The following is a 24,716-nucleotide window of genomic DNA, read 5'->3' as shown; positions in this document are numbered from 1 at the left end:
TATAAACCATATTTTCCTTTTAGGTTTAGGTTTCCATTTTCCATCCCATTTCATTTTTGTTGTCGCCGACGCCGTCTCTCTCGTCTCTGCCCTCTCGTCTCTCTCGTCTCTACCCTCTCGTCTCCGCCGCCGCTCGTCTCCGCTTCCGGTCGTCTCCGCCGCCACTACACTGTAAGTTTCTCCACTGGTTCGTGTAAAATTGGATTTCTCTCGTTTTTTTTTTTTTTTTTGAAGAGGTTATTGGGTGCATATTTGTGGATTGCCAATATTTTCTCTTTAGATCTGTTTTTCTCTCAGTTTTGGTAGATAGTCCTTTTTCCTTTTGTAGTGAATATATTCGTAGATTTAATTTAATGATAAAAAAAAAAACTGTATATAGATATATTAGAGGTTATTGTATTCTGATTTGGGTATTTCTTGGATATATTCTTGGATTTTGATTTGGAGGAGTTTACTTCTTTTATTGTGGGTGGAATTAAGGCTAAGCAAGAGCTTTCTCTTCCGTGGATGATAAGGCTTTGAGTTTTGCAAACACTCCAAGTCATCTGTTTGAGTTTCTGTCCTAATTCACAGATTCAAACATGTGCCACGACAACTCCGGAGCTTTTAGTATCCAATGTGATCTGCATGTCCTTTCGTTGTAAATAGTTACTGTAAATCCCAAGATTTATAAATTTTATAGTGGAAATAATATACTAATTTTGTTGTTTTTCTGTATTTTTGTGTACTATTATTGTTGGGTTTGGCTGAACTGGAGTTGAAATTTGAACGATCTTATATTTCCAGTCATTACTCGAGCTCGCAATTTCACATTTCAATTTCTTTCTTTTAAAATGATATATAGTTTATTTTTATAAAAAAGATACATAGGTATTTTTGAAAGTGATATAGAGAAGTCAAATGAGTTGGCTTTTATTGGTGTTAAGGAGATTTTTTTTCTTTTTAAAGTGATATGCTCGAGTTTTTGATGAGAAATTGGAGATGGACAAACACCAATCTAGATTCTGTAATTCTATGTTAATACACTGCTGAATGTAATTAAAATAAAATAAAAAATAAAAAATAAAAAATAAAAAATAAAAAATAAAAAATAAAAAAAGGCAGAATTTGGTATTTGATTATTTGGATTTGTTTGGTTTTGGAATTTAGAATATGTTTGGATTAGTAATTTTGTAACAAAGGACAAAAGGCCCAAAAAGTATTAAATTTTTTTCTTGAAAAATCTGTACAAAAATGGCCCAAAAAATCTGTACAAAAAAAAGGCCCAAAAAATCTGTACAAAAAATGGCCCAAAACAGGTGTAAACCTGGCCCAAAACAGGTGTAAAAATAGCCCAAAACCGATTTTAACCCGACCCAAAACCGGTCTAAACCCGGCCCAAAACCAGAATTCGAAAGCGGTTTCAAACCGCCGGTTATAACCGCTAACCGGCGGTTATAAAAATAACCGCCTCCGCCAAGGCGGTTAGCGGTTGGTAAAATAAAAATAACCGCTAGGCGGTTAGCGGTTAGCAGTTTTAGCCAATAACCACCGGTTATAACCGCTTGTACACCCCTAAAATGAACTGCTTTAACCACGTTTTCTGGTAGCATTTTTCATTGTTGAATCTTCTTGAAAATAGGAAGGATTCCTTTGTAACGATGTGTAATGTTATATACTACACAAATATTTTACAAAGCTGACGTGTTGATGTCTAATAACCTTTGGAACATACCTAGTTAAAAAATAATAATAATAATAAAAAAAAAAAAAAGAAGATCAATTCAATGGTTACTAAACCTTACCACATCGGCTTTGTAAGATGTTTGTGTGATATGTAGCATTATAATGTAACCATTTGTTACTTTTTTTTCTTCTCATCTATTTTTCTTTTTCTTTTTCTTTTTCTTTTAAAATATATATATATATATATATATATATATATATATATATATATATCACCCAAATTTTAAAAAGTTACAACTGACCTCCAAAGCCCAAACTACCAAATTCTTTCACTTAACTACCTGTGTTAGGGTTTTTTCTTAGATTCGATAGAAAATGGGTCATGTGCGATAAATGTAACCCAAAATGACAATAACACTCATATCAAATAAAAATAAAAATACACCGACCAGACCATGTGTCTTCCTAGGTCTCTAAAGCCAGACAATGGGTCATGACTAGGTTTTTTTTTTTAAAAGATAAATCTAAGGGCATTATTGTATTCTCACACAACTTGTTGTGAGTTTAATAGATATTTTACATGTACATGTATGTATATAATGTCCAAGTGCATAGGATCGGTATACAACGTACGTATAATTGGGTAAGTATAATGTCACAGTGCATTGGATCGGTATACAACGTACGTATAATTGGGTAAGTATAATCTCCAAGTGCATAGAATCGGTATCTACAGTAACATGATAAATGTTCATGTTACTAACATAGTAACGTGGCATTTAAATACACGTTACTATAATGACAAACATCGTTTTATATTTAAAAAATTCAAATAAAATTCCAAAAATTTAAAAAGAATAATAAATAAATAAATCCGAAACTTTTTTTGGAAAATATAAAAGAAAATTATATTTATCCACTTAAAAAAAAAATGATTAATCCAAGTGGATAAGATCCGTATACAACGTACGTGAATAATATGAGCACCCCTATCCAATGATTACATGATATCTTTTCTAAAATAATATATATATATATATATATATATATATATATATAAAGAAAAAGAAAAAAGATATATGATATCTGTGTGTTGGTGTGTATGCACCAACAATGTCAAAATTTGGTATTTGAAAAGCTATTATTGAGCCCTTTATTTTTGTTTTCTTGGTTTTTTTTTTTTTTTTTTGATGTATGTGGTAATTAATTATGAAAGTATCCTTCTTTATATAATGCTTCAAACCTCTTTTTCTTAATCAATAACTCGTGTATAAACTGTTATGGAACGTGTGAAAGTATTAACTAAACAAACTTTATCGGCATCAATGAAGAAACTTGCAAATTATTAAAAAAAGAAAAAAAGAAAAAAAAGAATTACATAAACTCCACCGCATGAATCTTGAAATTAACAAAACATAAAATTAAATAGTAATTATCCAAATAGACCAAATTATCCCCTGTCCTGTCCCTCATCAGTCAGCTTCCAAGGAGATTGTGAAATAGAATTCTATTTGATATAATGTCCAAGTGCATAGGATCGGTATACAATGTACGTATAATTGGGTAAGTATAATGTCCTAGTGCATTGGATCGGTATACAACGTACGTATAATTGGGTAAGTATAATCTTCAAGTGCATAGGATCGATATACAACATATGTATAATTGGGTAAGTATAATGTCCTAGTGCATTGGATCGGTATACAACGTACGTATAATTGAGTAAGTATAATCTCCAAGTGCATAGGATCGGCATACAACGTACGTATAATTGGGTAAGTATAATGTCCCAGTGCATTGGATCGGTATACAACGTACGTATAATTGAGTAAGTATAATCTCCAAGTGCATAAGATCGGCATACAACGTACGTATAATTGGGTAAGTATAATGTCACAATGCATTGGATCGGTATACAACATACGTATAATTGGGTAAGTATAATGTCCCAATGCATTGGATCGGTATACAACGTACGTATAATTTGGTAAGTATAATCTCCAAGTGCATAGGATCGGTATACAACATACGTATAATTGGATAAGTATAATGTCCCAGTGCATTGGATCGGTATACAACGTACGTATAATTGGGTAAGTATAATTTCCAAGTGCATAGGATCGGTATACAACGTACGTATAATTGGGTAAGTATAATGTCCCAGTGCATTGGATCGGTATACAACGTACGTATAATTAGGTAAGTATAATCTCTAAGTGCATAGGATCGGTATATAACGTACATATAATTGGGTAAGTATAATGTCCCAGTGCATTGGATCGGTGTACAATGTACATATAATTGGATTATACACTATACATTAATAACATTGCACATTGTACTTAAGTATATATATATATATACATACATGTACATGTAAATCAAATAGGGGAATGATTTTTCTACATTAATTCTACACTAAGATACATAGGATAATGTGATGTAGGAATAACACATTTTAATAAAATTTTGAACTAATTTAGTACAAATTAGTAATGTGCAAATAGCATCACATTACTATTTTATGAAATTAGTAACGTACAAATCGTTTTACGTTACTATAGTTTTATAACAATAACGTGTAATTGCACTTTACTATAATATGAAATAGTAACGTGTAAAATTTGCACGACTATTACAAACAATAGTAACGTGCATTTACACGTTACAACTGTTTACGTTAGTGACGTAAAAAAAGTTTTGCACGTTACTAAATTTTTTTGACAATCATGCCTCGTGGGACATTTATCCCGCGAAGTACAGCCCCTACCCATTTTCTAATTTTCATTCAAGTTTTGCTCACTGTCTCTCCCTCTCATTGTCATCTTTCCCTCTCCGCTCTCCCTCCATCTTTGTGTCTCTCCCTCTCATTGTCGTATCTCCCTCTCTGCTCTCCCTCCAGCCGAAATATGCAGGTATATATGTTGTTCTCCTTGCTATTATGTTATCAATCCTTCTTTGTGATTGAAGAAAATTATTATTAAAAAATCTTCATGAACTTTCATATTTTTATGAATTTCTTGTTAGTTTCCGTTTGTTTTGCCAAAAGTTTTAGAAATTGATGCTTGAATATTGTGAAAGAATACTAATCATTTTCGGTTTAAATACAACAATATATATTCGGTTTAAGACAGATATGATAAGTTAGATGTACTGATTTCATGTATAAATAAATTAGGAAGCTCTAAATCATTGATTGCTGGTATTCAAGAATCAGACAGCCATCACCAACCCGCCTTTCTCTCTTCTCTCATGGAGATGAGGAGCATGGTTTAGTGTTTGGAGGAGCTACAGCCAGTGACCCACAAACAAGAGGCTTTGCAACGGCAACGATTCTTAGACAATTCAACCCACCTCCTGGAATGACAGAGCATTCTAGCTGAGGTCTCTGCATGTTCCTCCCAGTTGGGTGGTCCCTCCTACGTGGGGGACCAACCTAGACCAACAAAATAGGGCTGTCACCCCTGTTTCTGCTGGCAGCAAGCAAGTGGCGTATTGTGCATGACTTGTGACCAAAAAAGAAGAAAAATGAAAAAGTAAAAAAAATAGAAAGAAAAGAAAGTGGTATGCAGTTTGTTGATGCAATTTTTGTCCGGTGACGTGGCATCATCAGAGACGGCCCTTCGTCCGTGTCTTGGCCTGCAAAACAAGAAAGACTCGCCGGGGGTTGGCCGGCGAAGCCTCCTCCAACGTTCAAGTCAATCAAGTGTTTGTATGAAGAGGAGAGAAAGAGAGAGAGAGAGAGAGAGAGAGAGAGAGAGAGAGAGAGAATAATCCATCCTTCTTTCAAATAGTCCTGATACTCCCTTTTATACCTTTGCATGTTATATGTCCATTTTGCCCCTGTCAAGCGCAAGGCTCTATGTAGGCGTCCAACATCTTTTCTGACTTCATTTGACTGGTCTAATAAATACTGAAGGTTGCTAGTGACCAAGGATCAAGCCCCAAGGCCCACTCCAGAGTCCGGAGTTTGGGGTTCGAAGATTAACCCAAAGGGCAAATCTGGCCCCACTTTGAATAGGGGACAAATATTCCCTAACACGGTTTTTGAAACGCAGAGAGTTGGAGCGGGCTTGTCCAAAAACGGAGAGGGAAGAGAGAAAAATAGAGTTTTTTCACCTAGCTACTTAAGACCGATTGAAGTCCATACCTCATATATCCAATCTGTTGATGTTATAAAATGTTTTCGTAATGCATAATAAAATATTATTATTTGCTAGTCGATTTGTTATAGTGACTTATTAACTCAAACTCACCTTATGATATATAATATATAGTTATTCGTAAAGATATTATATGTCTGTTTGAATTTGTGATTTTAAAAAGTGATTTTTAAAAACATAGTTAGTTTAACCTTTAAAATCGCAGGTTAGTCTTTAAAATTTTAAATTTTAAAAAAAATACGCAACTGTCTACTATTTAAAAAATTAATTTTCACGTTTTCAAATCACAATTCAGATTGGTCTAGGTTGGACCTACGTGGGGACCAACCTATACCAACGAAAGAGGGCTGTCACTCCTGTTTCTGTTGGCAGCAAGCAAGTGGCGTATTGTACATGAATTGTGGCCGAGGATCATTTATAACCCGATCTCGATGAAATTTTAGTATATTATTCCTGGCAACAAGAGCTGGTCCCTTTCTCTTATTTCACTCTTTTGTCGCATAGTGGTCGCCTGGTCGTTGTCTGCCCGCGTGAATCATATAGGTTATTGGTTGTTCGGATCTTCCAATTGAACTGCACGTTGGGTACACTGCTATTCCTGACTATCATTTATTGCACGTGTTTTATGTTTGAGAAATGGTAAAATTATTGGGGTGTTTGGCAAGCAACATATCATTTCTTACATTTATTTGCACTTATCAATCTAACGACAAAACAATTAAATTTCTCTGTCGAATTTTGTTGTATAATTTTTGTCACCCGTATATGTAACATCACATGAATTTATAATGAACGTGTTGCAAAAGTTGTAATACCCCAAACGTTTTCCTAATGATATTGCATCAATGCTTTAAGTCATTAATTGACTTCTACATAATCATGCTGGTTGATTTTTTGAGCAAAGTGTTTACCCTATCTTTGTTTTCTCCATAGAACGGAGACCTATAACGAGGCATCTTGGGACTCTTGGGTGGATTTGGCAGAGGCCCCAGCTTTACCAGCAAGTTTGAGTTTGTACAAAGAGCTCGAACAGCTGGGGTTTAAGATATTTCTGTTAACTGGGAGGGATGAATATCAAAGGAATGTGACAGAGAAGAATCTTTTATCTGCTGGGTACACCAATTGGGAAAGGCTTATCTTGAGGTATATAAAATTTAAGCAATGCCCATGAGAAAAGTAGCCGTAGAAATATTATTATTGACCTATATATTGAGTATTAATGACCAAATTGATATGCTGTTGGAAAATAAAACAGGGGGACTTCAGATGAGGGGAAACCGGCAATCGTGTATAAATCTGAAAAGAGAGCGGAGTTGCAAGATGAAGGTTATAGGATTCATGGAAGTTTCGGTGACCAGTGAAGTGACTTGTTGGGCTTTGTCGTGGCCAGACGGTCCTTTAAACTTACGAATCCCATGTATTATATCGCTTAATAAACATCAATGATGCGGTGATAATTATTTGATAATTTCCATGTACGTCGTGCTAGAGTCCAATAAGGAGTGTATATATCTCAGATTTTATTGTCCAATAAAGGGTTAGATTCCGTCCTTATTAGATTTGTTATAGTCCTTATTAGATTTCCATGTACGTCGTGCTAGAGTATATATCTCCTTAGATTTTATTGTCCAATAAAGGGTTAGATTCCGTCCTTATTAGATTTGTCATAGTCCTGAAAGTCGAGACCTAATTAGTCTATTATGTAAACTATAGTATATTGTTTCTCTATTTAAGAGGAGCAATCAATAAGAAAAGTATGAGTTTATTAATTTTTGTTTTAGAATACAGTTTTTTGTATTTTGGAGGTTAAGACTTCTTCGAAGTAGTCATTGGAGATCACGACTTTCTCAAAGTAGCCGCTTTATCATTTTCTAAGTATTGTTACCAGTGGATTTGCATCACAAAACATTGGGCAATTGTACTAAAACGATGATGTTGTTGTCATTGTTATGGCGAGAATTTCTTGTCATGATTATTTAAGGACTTCCATGGCTAAGTTATACTTTCTCCGCTTGATGTGTGCCTTTTGACCTTTAGATTACAAGATTGTAACTTGATGGTGTGGCCAGTGGGGATAGGATCCTCTTCGGACTTCATTTCATTTGAAATTTAGAGAATTTTATTCTAGTATTCTGTGATGAGTGTAAGTTGGACTACATAAGGCAAGTATATGATTAGGTTATCCATAAGTAGTTCAGGCCCAAAAGAGAAACAAAAGGAAACCAAGTAAGAACAAAGCTATGTAAGTCTCACATGCATTTTTAATAAAATATGTGATTCTCGTATGTATTTTTACAAGGAAAAAATTTTAAAGTCAGACCAAGTGATTACATTGATTTGCAATAAATTTCCTTAGATATAAAAATGTTTTAAGAACTCAAAAGTTTCTACTATCAACTTCCCTCCTAAATCTTTACGGATTCTGTTTACGTGTTACATTAGATCTAATTATATAATGACATGTGATACTCGAAATAAAATATATGTAAATATATAAAATATGCAAACTATAAATTAAAAATTAAAACTAACAATTTTTTTTTATAAAAAATAAAAATAAAATAAAAATGTTGGAAGGGGGATAGCCTAGCAACTCCTTCGGCCGAAGTAGGGGTGGTTGCCCAATTGCCCAATTCGACACATTTACGAAATTTGTCAAAAATTTTATTAGTACGTTAGATAGTAAAAATTTATTTTATATTTTTGCATACTATACTACCCACCCCACCATGAGCTTTAACATTTTTGTAGGGTACATTTTTATAGGATGACTGATTTAGCTTTTTCTTTTCTATTTTTTTTTTTTTTAAAAAAATACATATAAAGAATCAATATTCTAAGCATACATTATACATGGCAATTTATTAATAAATTTTTAGGGTAAAATTTCTTTCCACCTTTTGATTTGCTTCCCGAGGCATATGGGGAAGACTCAGAAGAGGAAAGATGTGCCGCAGATGAAGGCGTGGGTTTTACAACTTTTCATGGAGAAGATAAGCGGATATTCTTGCACAACCACAAGATCACAAAATGACACAGATATATGACGTGAGAAAGCAAGTACCCATTTTTATATTCATTACTAAGTTTTTGGCTTATTCAAAAATTTTAAAAAACGTTTTGAAGTACTTCCTGCAACACATGAATACCCATTAGCCTTAGCAGATTCATAATTACTTTTCCCTTCAATTTCTGAGCATGTACTATGCATCCACTTTAAGACAGATATGAGATAAGTTAGATGTACCGATGTTCAGAAATAATTCATATTAATCCGGCTAGGTTCATAGCATGTGAAAAAAATAAAAATAAAAATGAAAGTGTATTTTTATTGGTTGATGATGAATTTTTTATCTTTAATTTTTCAACCGTCACCCTGTTTGTAGTGTGTAGAGGAATCTAGTCTCTCAATTCTAATTTTCAGATGACCTAATAAAGTTTAATGAGTCTAAAAAAGAAGAGAGACTATTCTAGTACACCCAAAATGAATAAATACAACAATATCTTTCCAGTTTAAGACAGATATGATAAGTTAGATGTACTGATTTCATGCATAAATAAATTAGGAGCTCTAAATCATTGATTGCTGGTATTCAAGAATCATACAGCCATCACCAACCCGCCTCTCTCTCTTCTCTCATGGAGATGAGGAGCATGGTTTAGGGTTTGGAGGAGCTACAGCCAGTGACCCACAAACAAGAGGCTTTGCAACGATTCTTAGACAATTCAACCCACCTCCAGGAATCACAGAGCATTCTGGCTGAGGTCTCAGCATGTTCCTCCCAATTGGGTGGTCCCTCCTACGTAGGGACCAACCTAGACCAACGAAACAGGGTTGTCACCCCTGTTTCCGCTGGCAGCAAGCAAGTGGCGTATTGTATTTGTGCATGACTTGCAACCAAAAAAGAAGAAAAATGAAAAAGAAAAAAAAGAAAGAAAGAAAAGAAAGTGGTATGCAGTTTTTGAAACGCAGAGAGTTGGAGGGAGCTTGTCCAAAAACAGAGAGGGAAGAGAGAAAAATAGAGTTTTCTCACCTAGCTATTTCCGTTAGAGATTGGATGATCGTTTATAGTCTGATCTTGATGAAATTTCAATATGTTGTTTCTGACGACGAGATATACGTGTTGACTAGTGTTGATCATTGGATTTTCTCTCCTATTGCTTGGTTATTCATCCTCACTTGATGAGACGTTTCTTTGTTCTTGTTGGAATCCACTTTTGAAGTGATGAATTTATGTTTTAATTAAAAAATGTGTGTATTCTTGATGTGGCGGTAACATCTAAATATTGTTCTAGAAAAGACATTTGTAAACCCATAATTGTTGATAGTGGAAGTTTTAACTGGACTAGCTCCCGTGCTTTTTCCCTTCACACTGGAGAGTTTTCCACGTACAAATTTTGATGTCTTGCTTGTGGTAGTTGCTAGATTTATTTTTCAGCATTGTTATTGGGTGAGTTGATTTTTTTGTACTAGATTGACTATTTAATTTGCACAAAGAGGGGGTAGATAATTTTCGCTGTGATTTTGTTATTGGCCTTCACCCTCAACAAAGTGGTATCAGAGTTTTGGTTGTAAAATTGTTGTGTAAATTAAATAGAAGAGTCATCTAATAGCATGGTTAAACTCACAGCTTTCAATTATTTAATTTCGAAGACAATGATGAAAGATATTTTGTATTATAAAGAATTATTTAAACCTATTGAATTGAATGGAGTTAAACCAGATGCCAAAACCGATGATAAATTGAAGAAATTAAATAGGAAAGTCGTCGGATATATTAGGCTATGGGTTAATCAAAGTGTCTTCTATCATGTATCCAAAAAAGTTAATATTTACATACTTTAATTGAAGTTAGAGAGTCTTTAACACAAAATTTGAAAAATATGAATTGTTTGAAAATGAAAATAATTTCAATTAGAGCAGCGAAAAACGGTGGCAATACACAAACGGCATAACATTTTGGCTTAAACAAGGCAAATGATGTGATTTTATTAGCATTTAATGAAAGGAGTCTAATCCTTTCCTATCCATTTTTATATGATTAAATTTTAAGTTTATTATTGAATTTGTCACATGTGAGATTCAATATAGGTCTACAAATATAATAATAAATTTTTAAAAAAAGATTGGTAGAAAATTAGTTTGTATAATTTCTCGAGGAGGAATAGACGACTAAAAAATCTCGATCGTTTTATAAAGAAACAAATGGCTGTCGTTTATGTGAAGTTTCGAATTCTGAATGTAACTAAACGGTAGTGTATTCCAAGTCGTTTATCTAAAATGGAGCTCGGGAGCTGAGAGAGCGAGCCAATAATAGAGCCAACTCAGCCAAGAACCAAAAATCCCAACCTTTATCTAAAAAAAAAAAAAATCCCAACCTCTATATATATATCTCTCTCTCTGTGCTGGTTTCTCATCCGAAAAAGAAAACCAGTAAGCTAACCGAACTGAGTTACTAGGATTTCCAGCAATGGCCTCCTACCAATCCATCGTCCCTACCATCCTCTCCCTCCTCTGCCTTGTGTCCACTGCTTTTTCCCATTCGCTCATCCAATTGGTCTCCAGCAATCGCAAAATCCGGGTAGACGATGATCTCTACTGTGACAGCTGGAGGTTATCCGTCGAAACCAACAATGCCGGGTACTGGTCCACCGTTCCGTCGAGGTGCGAGAGCTTTGTGAAGGACTACTTGACCGGCGAGCGGTACTTGTCCGACTCGGAGGTCGTGGCCGAGGACACACTCGCCTTTGCGAAGACAGTGATAATTGCTAAAGATGGGAGGGATGGGTGGGTGTTCGACATCGATGAGACTTTGCTCTCGAACCTGCCGTTCTACAAACTCCAAAGTTTCGGGTAAGCCCCGAATCGTTTTATTCTGATCGATAATGATTGGAGTAACTATTTGGGGTTAGGTTTATTTCACGTGAAATGCTACGTCTAAACCGTTTAGTTCTTATTAAGATGATACGAAACTTTTAAAAATGAAGTTTTACTAAGATACTGTGTTTATTAGTACTTGTAATATTTTTTTTAATTAATTGTTATCATTATTTTCAACAAATAAGTATCACATCATTTAGTAAAGTACTTAGGCCTTACTTTACGTGAGGAGGTGTGTAGAAAGTGTGTAAATTTAAGTGTTTTTTTAATAGAAAATGCTTACTGCAAAATAATTATATACAATAATTACACAACTCTACTAAATAAAAAGTGTGACTTACCACGTGAATCACACTCTATATAAATAGAATTGTGTAATTATTGTACAGGGTTGTTGGACAAGAGTTACCTCCTTTTAGCAATACGTACATCCTTTCTCTTATTTCACTCTTTTGTCGCATAGTTGTCGCCTGGTCGTTGTCTGCCCACGTGAGTCATAGGTTATTGGTTGTTTGGATCTTCCAATTGAACTGCATCTTGGGTAGACCGCTACTCCTGACTATCATTTATTGCACGTGTTTTATGTTTGAGAAATGATAAAATTATTGGTGTGTTTTGGTAAGCCACGTATCATTTCTTACATTTATTTTTACTTATCATGCCAAAGACTAAACAAATAAATTTATCTCTTAAATTTTGTTATATAATTTTTGTCACCCATGTAACATCACATGAATTCATAAAGAACGTGTAACAAAAGTTGTAATACCCCAAACGTTTTCCTAATGATATTGCATCAACGCTTTTAGTCATTAATTGACTTCTACGTACATAATCATGCTGGTTGATTTTTTGAGCAAATTATTTACCCTATCTTGTTTTCTCCATAGAACGAAGACCTATAATGAGACATCTTGGGACGATTGGGTGAAATTGGGAGAGGCCCCAGCTTTACCAGCAAGTTTGAAATTGTACAAAGAGATCGTACAGCTGGGGTTTAAGACATTTCTAATAACCGGAAGGGATGAACATCAAAGGAATGTGACAGAGAAGAATCTTTTATCTGCTGGGTACACCAACTGGGAAAGGCTTATCTTGAGGTATATAAAATTTAAGCAATGTCCATGAGAAAAGTAGCCGTAGAAATATTATAATTGTCCTATATATTGAGTATTGATGACCAAATTGATATGCCGTTGGTAAATAAAACAGGGGGCCTTCAGATCAGGGGACAACGGCAGTCGCGTACAAATCTGTAAAGAGAGCGGAGTTGGAGTATCAAGGTTATAGGATTCAAGGAAGTTCCGGTGACCAGTGGAGTGACTTGTTGGGCTTTGCCGTGGCCAAACGGTCCTTTAAACTTCCGAATCCCATGTATTATATCGCATAATAAACTTCAATGATGCGGTGATAATTATTTGATATTTTCCATGTAGGTCGTGCTAGAGTCCAATAAGGAGTATATATATCTCCTTAGATTTTATTTTCCAATAAAGGGTTAGATTCCTTCCTTATTAGATTTGTCAGTACTGGAAGTCAAGACCTAATTAGTCTATTATGTAAACTATAATAATATATTGTTTCTCTATTTATGAGGAGCAATCAATATGAAAAGTATGAGTTTATTAAATATCGTTTTAGAATACAGTTTTTTTTAATTTTGGATGTCAAGACTTATTCGATGAGATCACAACTTTCTCGAAGTAGTCGATTTATCATTTATCATTTTCTATGTTTTGTTACCAGTGGGTTCGCATCACAAAACATTGGGCAATTGTACTAAAACGATGGTGTTGTTGTCGTTGTTATGGCAAGAATTTCTTGCCATGATTATTTAAGAACTTCCATGGCTAAGTTATACTTTCTCCGCTTGATGTTTGCCTTTTGACCTTTAGATTTCAAGATTGTAACTTGATGGTGCAGCCGGTGGGGATAGGATCTCCTCAGGACTCCATTTTATTTGAAATTGAGAGGATCCTATTCTAGTATTATGTGATGAGTGTAAGTTGGACTACATCAGGCAAGTATATGATTAGGTTATTCATAAGTAGTTCAGGCTCAAAAGAGAAACAAAAGGAAACCAAGTAAGAACAAAGCTATGTAAGTCTCACACGCATTTTTAATAAAATATGTGATTCTCGTATATATTTTTATAAGGAAAAAATTTCAAAATCAAACCATGTGGTTACATTGATTTGCAATAAATTTCTTGTGATATAAAAATGTTTTAAGAACTCAAAAGTTTCTACTATCAACTTCCCTCCAAAATCTTCATGGATTCTGTTAACGTGCCACATTAAATCTAATTATATAATGACATGTGACACTCGAAATAAAATATATATAAATATATAAAATATGCAAACTATAAATATGTAAAACTAAAAACGATAAATTAAAAATTAAAACTAATTTTTGTTTTTTTATGAAATAAATAAAAAAAATACTGGAAGAGGGATGGCCTCGCAACTCCTTCGGCCCAATGAGGGTGGCGGCCCAATTGCCCAATTCGACAAATTTACGAAATTTGTCAAAATTTTATACGAATGTTAGATGGTAAAAATTTATTTGATATTTTTGCATATTATACTACCCACCCCACCATGAGCTCTAAATGCTTGGGATTTGGTTTTGTTCTTGAAAATTATAATTTTGTTTTTTCGTTGGTTTACGGGGTTGTTTTCGTTGCTTGTTTTCGTTCGTTGTCAAATGACTTTCAAAGAGATGAAATTCTTAATTAATTCGGTGGTTTTTTGTGGTCTTACTTAATACGTACAAAGTAATCCCAATGACTTTCAAAGTAATCCCACTGTTTCTCCTTAGTGGTTTTTTGTTCATTACATTTGGTGGTCTATAGTCTATTTTGATAGAAATTGAAGGAGTAATAGTACAAATTGGAGGACGAATAATAATAAAAATAGCAGAATCATTCTCTGGTTATGGACTAGCTTCTGAAGACGTTCTTTGTTTACAAATGATGCTGCATATTCTAAGTTTTTGGCCCATTTTTTACCATTGATCTTTTGTACAGCTTTCAAACTGAAAACTCAATTGGAAGTAAAAGACATCTCGTTTGGCTATTGAACTTGTAACAATTCATATCCATTCGGGTTTGGCAAAACAGCAAATCACATAAATCACCAACTAGAAAATAATTCTTTGGCAGCCAATCACATAAATCACCACCTAGCAAATCACATAAATCATATTCTTATGCTATGGCAATAATTATGATGCACTAGATACATTATGGTATTCCATCAACTAATAGAAACATATACTCTATTATGTAGCATTAACTATCATTTCAGTTTGTGATAGAAGTATAAATGTGTACCTTATTCCTAAATGGTTATAATTCTAGTGGCTTTCCTGATGAATTTGCATCTATTTTGATGGGCTGATGTTATTTCTTGATCATGTTTACAGAACTTATAGCAACAGCATGAGAAAATCCACCAAAATGGAAGCGCAATTAAGTCCTCCAATGGATCAGTTTAAATTTCATGTGCTCTCTTTTATATTGATGTTTGAATTAGTTGAAGTTTTATAAAGCAAACTGGGTATGGGGCCAGGGAGTTTTATATTTATGCTCTCTTTCACACGATTTTAGTTTCTAAGTCGTGTTGGTCTATGTTTGTTATAGGAAAAATATTCCAGTCGAGGGTCTTAATCTGTTGGTGGAAGCGATGGGGGAAGTCGTAAATGAAGGACAAACTGTTGGATATTAGATTGTAATATCAATTCAGTTTCAGAGAAATTGTTTTGGAACCCTGTTCTGCTAGTACTTATATTTTTGGGGCCCCTGCTTTGGCTTCTTCCTATATTCATGTAGTGGACTTTTATGTTTTGAAGCTTTTTTTTTTAAAGGATGTGATTATCTAAAATTGTCTAATGTATTAAAATGTTCAAACTTAAGTGTTAAACTGGTGTTGATAGATTTGAACGATGTTAGCTTGAAAGTATAGATGAACACTTATGTATTGCACTGAAGTATGTGAGGCCATTTTAAGGGCACTTTTGCTTTGAGAGAAATCAGTTTCATATAGACAGCCAAAGTTTTACCTTAAAGCTATCATAGTTCCTATTCATCCAAATTGTTGATTGTGTAGGTGATTTTTTTGTTCTTTGGTTTCTTTTTTTTAGTTTCCTGAGGTTGACAAATATGTACATTACATTTGTTTTCTTCGCCCAATTCTGCATACACACTAAAAATATAGCAAGTCTCAACTAAAAATATCATGCAACAGACATGAAATAATCACATTAAGCACAACTTCTCAATATCACCGAAAACCTATTCATGAACACACAAGACAGACTAGTTCAAAGAAATTACCGCTGATTATCAAAATTTAAACAGAGATAACTCCAAGATAAATTGAAGTAACACTCATTCAATGATTCAAAACTTTATTTGACAATTCCAGAATAAAATTAAAAAAAAAAAAAAAAAAAAAAAAAAGACAGCATGCACTTCCAAATTTCAAGTGGCCGCAGATGTTCCCTTGTTCCTTTGAGTATCTTACGTACCTAAACATACACAGAAGATGTCACGCCCCCGTTTTGGGATATAAGGGAAACGCGAACTTGAGCTATAAAACATCTCTATAATTTAAAATATGTACACATTTTCCCAGGAATAGCGCATAGCTATATTTCATTATAAGAACATATACATAGTAGTTCTTGAGTTATTACATCTCATTTCTAGGATTTCAAAATAAATATGTACAATACAAAAGTTAGACCGGTCTTTATCGATCTATTGCTCTTAGGGTGGGGTCTATGCCATCCATAAAGAAAAGACTCCCGGTCTACAGTGTCATCTGAAAAGATTTGGGGGGAAAAAAGGGTGAGTTTGACAACTCAGTAAGGAAAACACAACAAAAGTGAAATTTTCTTTTCAGGAATTTAAAATAGAATTCAAATAATTTAGTAAGTGAAGAAACAGTTAAATAACATACAATTATATCAAATGTAGAATGGTGCATGAATCATTTATGCTATGTGTAAGTTTTAACTTCCCTTAAAACCAGGATAGAATTCAAGATAAAAATCAGATAGAGAGAATGCAATTAGATTAAATGTACAACAATCCAATATGTAAGTTTTATCCACCCTTGGTCCAATATCCGCTAATTAACCATGAGCGGCGCACGTTTGGCTCGTCTCAAAAGACGACTATGAGCCCATCCTGTCGTCACAGGGGAGAGCCGTACCGGGTTGAGAACTTCCCTAGGTGAAGGCCACCCCGGCTGGTAGCACACACTTTCGTGCTTCCGTGTGTTTGCCATGCTACCCTATGAAACTGTGAAATCCGGATATCTATGACATGGTGCCGCGGGGGAAAAACTGTGTGCACGTGAAAAATGTACTATGAAATCAACCTTTGCTCATATGTAACATATGCCTTTGAAAACTATGATTCATAACATATACTATGATGCCATCCTTTGCTCATATGGTGCATATGTAACACATATACTATGATATTATCAACTTTATTCATATGGTGCACATACTTTGGAAACTATAATTTCACATGTATCAAATATAAACGAAGTATGATCACATGAGATTCCAATCACATATATGACAAGAGCATTATTATAATGGTGATATAAAAAGACAAGTAATATTAAAAGAGTTGAAAGAATTTAGAAAATCCCCGACTTTTTCTTTTGAAAAAGTTTTATTAAAACTTTGCCGGGGTTTTGAGGTAGTGTTTCCCTTACCTGATATTTTCTCAGCAGTATTTTTGCTACCTTTTACCTAAATAAATTGGAAGAAGAAATTTAGAGAAATATTCTGAGATTTGAAACCTAAAACTTAAACTAAAGTATCATCTCCTTATTATTTCTTTTCTTTCATCAATTAATTAAACACATAATAACGGCATTAGTATTAATAACGACTAAAATATTTGGACAGCGTAATGACACTTTTGTAAAATAATGACTCTTTTTCTAACGACGTATTTATTAAATTAAGTTATTTGCTTTGAAATCTTCTATTTAAAACACAACTTAAAAATAATAAAAACTTATAAAGTCACAAAACATTAAAATAAAGCTTGTTAAGAACTTACCAAATATATTACAAAGTAATATATTTTGTACAAAGAATCGGCCGAGAGAGAGGTGGTTTCTACATTCTTTCTCTTTTTATTGTTCTTTACTCATTATATATATATTTTGGGACACACGTAGAGAGAGAAAAGTCCTTATTCTTTTGTCTTTTATTTCTTTTCTTTCCTTATCCATTGAATGTAGAGAGAAGAGCTTGTTCTTGCAAAGTAAGTGAGTAAAAAAAATGACTTACGAGAGAGAGAAAAAGTGGGTCCTTTTCTTGTCTTTATTTTCTTTATTATTATTTAGTGCTTCCTTTTTCCCTTAGTAGACCAAGACCATCTTCTTTGCTTTTCTTTCTTAACTTTCTGTTCTTTCTTTTGTACAATACACACACACACACGAGAAGATTGGGGGAGAGGCACCTACTGTTTCTTCTACTTTTCTTTTGGGTCTTCTGTTCTTCTTTTCCTTTCATTTTACCACAAAACACACCCACACGTACGAGAGAGTTAGAGAAAAGAGAGAAAGGCTTACCACGGTGTCAAGGGGAAACTTGCTTGCTGCTGGACCAAGTGGAAACAGAGAAGAGAGCTGGATTAAAAATAATAGAGAGAGTTTGCTGCTTTGCTGGACGTGAAATAAAGTAAAATGAGAGGGTTCTGATTTTTCTGCAAACTGAGGAATAAAAGAGAGAATTCTGCAGAAAACAGCAACAAAGAACAGAGGGAAAGGGTCTTCACTTGCTACTATACATGAGACAAAACCAGAAAAGGAATAGAGGAGTTGCTGTCCGTGAAAGAGCTGCTGTTTTGGGAGAGAAAACAGAGAGTTTTACTTGCTGTTTTTGTGCAGAAAAGAAGAGAAGTGCTGCTGGTTCATTGCTGCAAAAACAGAGAAAGCCGAGAGAATTAAGAAGGAGAAGTTGGCGTGAAAAGAGGGGGTGCTTACCTCCTTTTATACCGAATTGGACGGCCTCCTTTTGATCTCATCTGATGGCTGGAATTCAGCTTGGGGAGCAAGAAAGATCAAAGGCTGAGATTCAACTCCTTGGGCAGCAAGTTTAGATGAGTGTTGAGTTGTCAAGGATCCAAGAAGGAAGAAGAAAAGAGAGGTGGACGAAAGAGGGGCTGTATCTCTTTAGGGAGAAGCTTTGGACAGCTAGGATGACATGGGTGGGATCTGATCTATGGCTAGGAAGAATTCGTGGGCAGCAAGTTGTGAGCTGAGGCATGACGTCCGTAGGTTGTGGGGAAACGCAGCACCTGGACAACTTAAGAACTAATTTCCTAACATGAGTTCCTCTTGTGATCAAACCAAGCTGGATTGGGCTGGGTAACGTGTGGGCTGTACTGGGTTGTTTGAATTAGGTGGGCTGATGTATATTGATTCATATGGGCTGTGCTATAAATAAAATGAACCCACAAATTTATTGATGCTAATTTTCGTTCAAAACAGTGGTAGTTGTTTGCGCGGGTGTTTTCGTATTCTTAACGAAGTCCAAAAATTATGAAATTCGGAGGGTAGTTATAGGACTTTGAGACGAGCGTTTTGACTTTTGAATCGACCAAAATGGAGTTCATTTGACCACATTTTCGTAATTTCAAAGTTTAAGGTCCGTTTAAACCTTTATTGAACTATAATTAAACTAAAACAATAAAGGTAAATGTTCCTTAGTAAATAAATATTTATTTTCATAAATATTCATATTTAAAAATAATATGGGGTATTACAGAAGATAATCAATCATTTAGCCAAAACATATCAACAAACTCAAGAGCATAATATATAAGCAAACAGCCAATGATAATTTACCTTCTCTAAAGTTGGTCTTGAACCTGCAAGGCATGTGACAAAGGTACCTCATTCGGCCAGTTTCGGTGGTCTTTCTGTGAATGGCTTTTACACTCCAGTTATCTGAAACAAAACCCCAAAACAGCTCACAACAAGGTATAAATAATTCCACTAAATATTTTTTTACTAAAAATTAAAAGAACTCAATGGTGTTGTTCAGTAAGCACCGATCAGTACTTCTTTCTGTCAGCAAAATGTCTTCAAAAGCAACAATAGTCACTCTAAATGCCAACCAAGCAAAGTTAAAATGGTCAGATCTGGTGCAAACAAAGGACAACGGCTTGAAACAACAAAAAAAGGAAATCGAAAATGCACCATAACAGATAAACAAATCAAACAGCTTAAAATAATCAAATAATAAGGAAAAGCAGCTTATAATCATCATAGAATCAAGAAAATCATAAAAGTAACAAAACCCACAAGATTCCATACACCAAAATTTGTCCTTCACATTTTCCAAGCAACCAAACAAAGCATGGAATGAAATTAACGAAGACAACAAAACTCAACTAAGCAAAATAATTTCCTTAATCTTAATCTACGTTTAATCTAGATTTTTCCACTCATTAATATTATTTTTCTTTCCACTGGACATCAAAAATGATTTCGATATCCCAGTTGCTTAACCAATCACCTTTCAACTCTTCATCTTTTTCCTTTTACAACAAAAACCTTGTATCTTAATTGAGTTTTAAAAAATCCTCTGTAATCTAGTCTAAATTTATGTTTGGTTTATTATATACATATTGCCTTTCATTGTTTTACTTAAACATGAGACTTCTGATTTCATCAATTAAAATCCTAAACATTCATATCTACTCCTACTGCAATATGTCATATAATCAACGGAAAAGAAATCCTTGAATTCAATATTCATTCAAAACTCAAATTAACCCCTACCCATATCGAGAAATCAAGAAAAACCCATGGATACATCACATAGAGAGAAAAATCAAGAAAAACCAATGAACATATATGTGGAATTATTGGATCTTGGACACTAAAATAACACATGTTTAGAGTAAGTAACACCAATCCAAGGAAAAACTCTGCTGTTTCTAAAAAAAAACAACCACCCCATATTCATAAACCAACAAAAAAAAAAAAAAATCTAACCTTCAAGAACAAAAATAAATCTCAAGCATCAATAACTTTAAACAAACCCATTTCTTACCTACCCATACCGAGAAATCACTTCAAAAACCCATGAATAATAAGTCAGAGAGAGAGACAGACTGTAGAGAGAGAGGGGAGGGACGGTGTCGGCCGGCTGGTCAGAAGACCGTTCGTCTTGGTGGGCGGCGCTCGGTTGGTAGGGCCTTCGTCTTGGTGGCTGGTGGTCGGTCGGTAGGGGAGAGGGACGGTGGAGATTTGGGAAATGGGAGGAAAACGAAAAATCAGAACGCCCGAATTCAGCTATCCCTTAAAGAAAATCAAATCCAAATCAAAACAAAAACCATAACAAAAATCAAATCGATATGTAAACATGTATACATACCTTCTTCTTATCGGTACACGACGTATGGTTAGTGAGACTCTGAGCTGGTGCCGTGGGTGGCGTTCGGCCGGTCGATTTTTGGACTGTGGCGTGGCCTGTGTCGATGGGCGTCGCTGGATTTCGAGCTGGTGCTGTGGGTGAGCGTCGCCAGTGCGTTCGGTGAGGAAGTGGTTGGTCGTGGGCGAAGGAGGAAAGTGGGAGGGGGAGACAGAGCAGCAGCGGGGGAGATTTTGAAAATTTTAGGGGATTTGGGGGAAGAAATGGGGGGAAAGGGGAAGGCTTTCACACTTGATGTAGCAGTTTTTGTTTTTGATTTTTTTTTTTTTAAAAAAAAATCAATATAAAATAAGTAAAATTTTGCCACGTAGGATGAGGGTCGAACGAGCGTCTAACTCTCGTCCTCCGGATAGCACTACTCCTCCCCATAATTACTTTTCCCTTCAAAGTTCGTCTATCCGGCTCACCCTTATCACACTATAGTCCGACTTTTTGCCCGCATGGCACTTTTTTTTTTTTTTTCTTGTTTTTAAAAAAAAAGAAAGAAAAAAAAAACTATCAGGTTCCGCTTCCAAAACATGCTTATAGCCCTAATGTCCTCCCCTTTTCCCACTTTTTTCTCCAATATTTTCAAAATCTCCCTCCTTACAAATCCTTCAGCCCACCGCCGCCCCCCACCTCCCACCGCCTACCGTCAACGCTGCTCGGAGAATAGTCGCCCTCCGCCGTTCCTGATCTCTCTCTCTCTCTCTCTCTCTCTCTCTCTCTCTCTCTCTCTCTCTCTCTCTCTCTCTCTCTCTCTCCGCCTTTTTTTTATATTTCTTCGCCTACAGCTGCCCACCGCCTTCCTCCCGTTGCAGCCGCCCACCGCCGACCATTCGCGCCACCCACCACCTACTCGATCTCTCTACGGTCGGTCTCTCTCTTTTGCTTTTCTTTGGGACATGGGTTTTGATTTTTATGCATGTTGGATGTGTGTTATGCGTGTGTGTATATATAGAGTTTGTGGTGAAGTGGGTTTGACGTTGATATGTGTCACTTTCTTTTATTTAATCTGCTTCGGGATAAGAGTTTATGGCGACAGAGAGCTTTGCAAGTTTTTTTCGTTTTTCTTTGTGTTACACAGTTTAAGTGTATGTTGTTTTGTCTGAGTGAATGAGTTCTTCAAGTTTCTTTGTTAAGCATTGAAAGACTCCTTGCAAATTCAGCAGAATTTTAGAAGCAGAGACATTATAGATTATTTAAGCACCTAGATCGGCATACATGTTACATTGAAAGACTCCCTACTCTAGGCTTACTTTCAATTTCACATTGCTGGTAGACTTCAAGAGTCGCAAACGCGGATTAGATCGGCATACATGTTTCATCGTTTTAGCTCTTATATAAACTAACAGTATATAGCCTAAAGCACCTAGATTACTTTCAGACACAACCTTTTGATTATGCAAATATGATGCCGTTATGTCGTCAGATTTGACTCTTTGGTGAAGTGCAAAGGTTACTGCATTGGTTGGAGGGTTATGTTTTCTTGAAAGAAAAAAAAAAAAAACTTGTATTCACAAAAGATACCCACCATGAAAATCGCAAATTGGATGAGCTAATGACTTCTGCATATGAAATGTCATTGAAAGTGGTTTGTGATGCCTTTGAAGACTCTGTTGCAGCATTGCTGGTATTCGTTCTTTATGCTATGCTTTTGTGACCATGATTTTTAAGTCATGTTCATGATTTTTAAATTGTTTTGCTGGTATTCATTAATTTTGTTTTATTGATGCAAAACTCTCATATGCCATCTGCAGAGTGAATTAAAGCTTTTTTCAATGAAAATTGCAAGAAGAAACTTTAGCTTGTAATTCTGTCAAATGTTAGTATAATGTATGGTGCAGGAGCGTAAAGTTGGGTTGTAATGCTTGGAGGGTTTGGATGTCTTGTAATAGCAATATCATTTGGAGTTGGGCAAATCATATATGCTTGTACTTCCAAAACTTTTTTGCATTTATTTTCTAATCCATAACAAGAGTATTATTGATATTCTCTATTGTCATATTGATATTTTGTATGAGAAGCATATATAGAACACTTATTTTGTAATACCCCGGTCCCATATTGGAAAGAGATGAATAGTTCACATAGAGTGAGTAGTTATATAGATATTCATGGGTGCTAAGTCCCACATTGCCTAGTTACTAGGTGAAACTGGGCTTTATAATGGATTCTAAGGAAGCTTCAAATTGACTAGTCCTTTTGGGGTGATAGCGCAGATTTGGTTAGCGTTTTTCCTTGGGTCGTTACAAATGGTATCAGAGCCACCTAGTAATGCCAGGTCATGTGGTACTGGAGCATCACATGACATGGCCCTGACGGGGACGTCAGGGGTTTAAAGGGGGGAGTTTGTAACACCCCGGTCCCATATTGGAAAGAGATGAATAGTTCACATAGAGTGAGTAGTTATATAGATATTCATGGGTGCTAAGTCCCACATTGCCTAGTTACTAGGTGAAACTGGGCTTTATAATGGATTCTAAGGAAGCTTCAAATTGACTAGTCCTTTTGGAGTGATAGCGCAGATGTGGCTAGCGCTTTTCCTTGGGTCGTTACAAAAAATTGACTAGTCCTTTTGGAGTGATAGCGCAGATGTGGTTAGAGCTTTTCCTTGGGTCGTTACAAATGGTATCAGAGCTTGTGCACGCTCCCACCATCTCAGGCTGGGCAATGGCTCTGATACCATTTGTAACGACTCAAGGAAAAGCGCTAGCTACATCTGCGCTATCACTCCAAAAGGACTAGTCCATTTTTTGTAACGACCCACCCCCAGTGACACAATATTGTCCGCTTTTGGCTCCCCAAATCAGACTTCCCAGGAGGTCACCCATCTTGGGATTACTCTCGCAGAAGCACGCTTAACAGCGGAGTTCTGATAGGTTCATGACCATCATGGCTTTAAAACGCGTTGTGTCATAAATGGTGCATTTATACATATAAGCACATCATCATTCCCAGGCGATGTGGGATGTCACAATCACCCCTCTTTGAACCCAGCGTCCCCGCTGGCGTCCCTCATTGAGCTTATGCACGCTCCCACCATCTCAGGCTGGGCAATGGCTCTGATACCATTTGTAACGACCCAAGGAAAAGCGCTAACCAAATCTGCGCTATCACCCCAAAAGGACTAGTCAATTTGAAGCTTCCTTAAAATCCATTATAAAACCCAGTTTCACCTAGTAACTAGGCAATGTGGGATTTAGCACTCATGAATATCTATATAACTACTCACTCTATGTGAACTACTCACTCTATGTGAACTATTCATCTCTTTCTAATATGGGACATGGGTATTACACAAAATTTGTAACGACCCAAGGAAAAGCGCAAGCCACATCTGCGCTATCACTCCAAAAGGACTAGTCAATTTGAAGCTTCCTTAGAATCCATTATAAAGCCCAGTTTCACCTAGTAACTAGGCAATGTGGGACTTAGCACCCATGAATATCTATATAACTACTCACTCTATGTGAACTATTCATCTCTTCCCAATATGGGACCGGAGTGTTACAAACTCCCCCCCTTAAACCCTTGACGTCCCCGTT

The 24,716-nt window shown here is 35.5% G+C and overlaps 1 protein-coding gene, 1 long non-coding RNA gene and 1 pseudogene across 3 annotated transcripts; 2 read left to right on the top strand and 1 right to left on the bottom strand.

Moving 5' to 3' along the window:
- The first annotated feature begins 4,394 nt into the window (after positions 1-4,394).
- On the top strand, positions 4,395-7,325 carry LOC133857469 (acid phosphatase 1-like; annotated as a pseudogene).
- Positions 7,326-11,226: 3,901 nt separating this feature from the next.
- On the top strand, positions 11,227-13,339 carry LOC133857982 (acid phosphatase 1-like). Its single transcript, XM_062293383.1, has 3 exons — positions 11,227-11,682; positions 12,600-12,809; positions 12,922-13,339. The coding sequence occupies exons 1-3, from the start codon at positions 11,300-11,302 to the stop codon at positions 13,097-13,099; spliced, it is 771 nt and encodes a 256-aa protein (XP_062149367.1). The 5' UTR covers positions 11,227-11,299; the 3' UTR covers positions 13,100-13,339.
- A 3,001-nt stretch (positions 13,340-16,340) lies between these two features.
- Positions 16,341-18,970, bottom strand: LOC133857653 (uncharacterized). 2 transcript variants are annotated; one of them, XR_009898362.1, is made up of 3 exons: positions 18,318-18,904; positions 17,448-17,484; positions 16,341-16,538 (listed from the first exon to the last, which is right to left on the bottom strand). It is a non-coding gene; the product is annotated as an uncharacterized LOC133857653 (long non-coding RNA). The 2 variants fall into 2 exon arrangements; XR_009898361.1 differs by lacking the exon at positions 17,448-17,484 and having other exon boundaries at positions 18,318-18,970.
- Between the last annotated feature and the right edge of the window lie 5,746 nt (positions 18,971-24,716).

The sequence above is a fragment of the Alnus glutinosa genome, chromosome 14, assembly GCF_958979055.1.
Source record: "Alnus glutinosa chromosome 14, dhAlnGlut1.1, whole genome shotgun sequence".
Taxonomy (NCBI): domain Eukaryota; kingdom Viridiplantae; phylum Streptophyta; class Magnoliopsida; order Fagales; family Betulaceae; genus Alnus; species Alnus glutinosa.
The sequence above is the reverse complement of the archived record's forward strand: the minus strand, read 5'-3'. Positions and strand labels throughout refer to the sequence as shown.

Excerpts from the sequence above, each read along its gene's own strand:
- LOC133857982 (XM_062293383.1), top strand. The coding sequence starts at position 11,300 with ATGGCCTCCTACCAATCCATCGTCCCTACCATCCTCTCCCTCCTCTGC. Across the intron at positions 11,683-12,599 it reads TACAAACTCCAAAGTTTCGG|AACGAAGACCTATAATGAGA; the intron begins GTAAGCCCCGAA and ends TTTTCTCCATAG. Across the intron at positions 12,810-12,921 it reads TGGGAAAGGCTTATCTTGAG|GGGGCCTTCAGATCAGGGGA; the intron begins GTATATAAAATT and ends TAAATAAAACAG.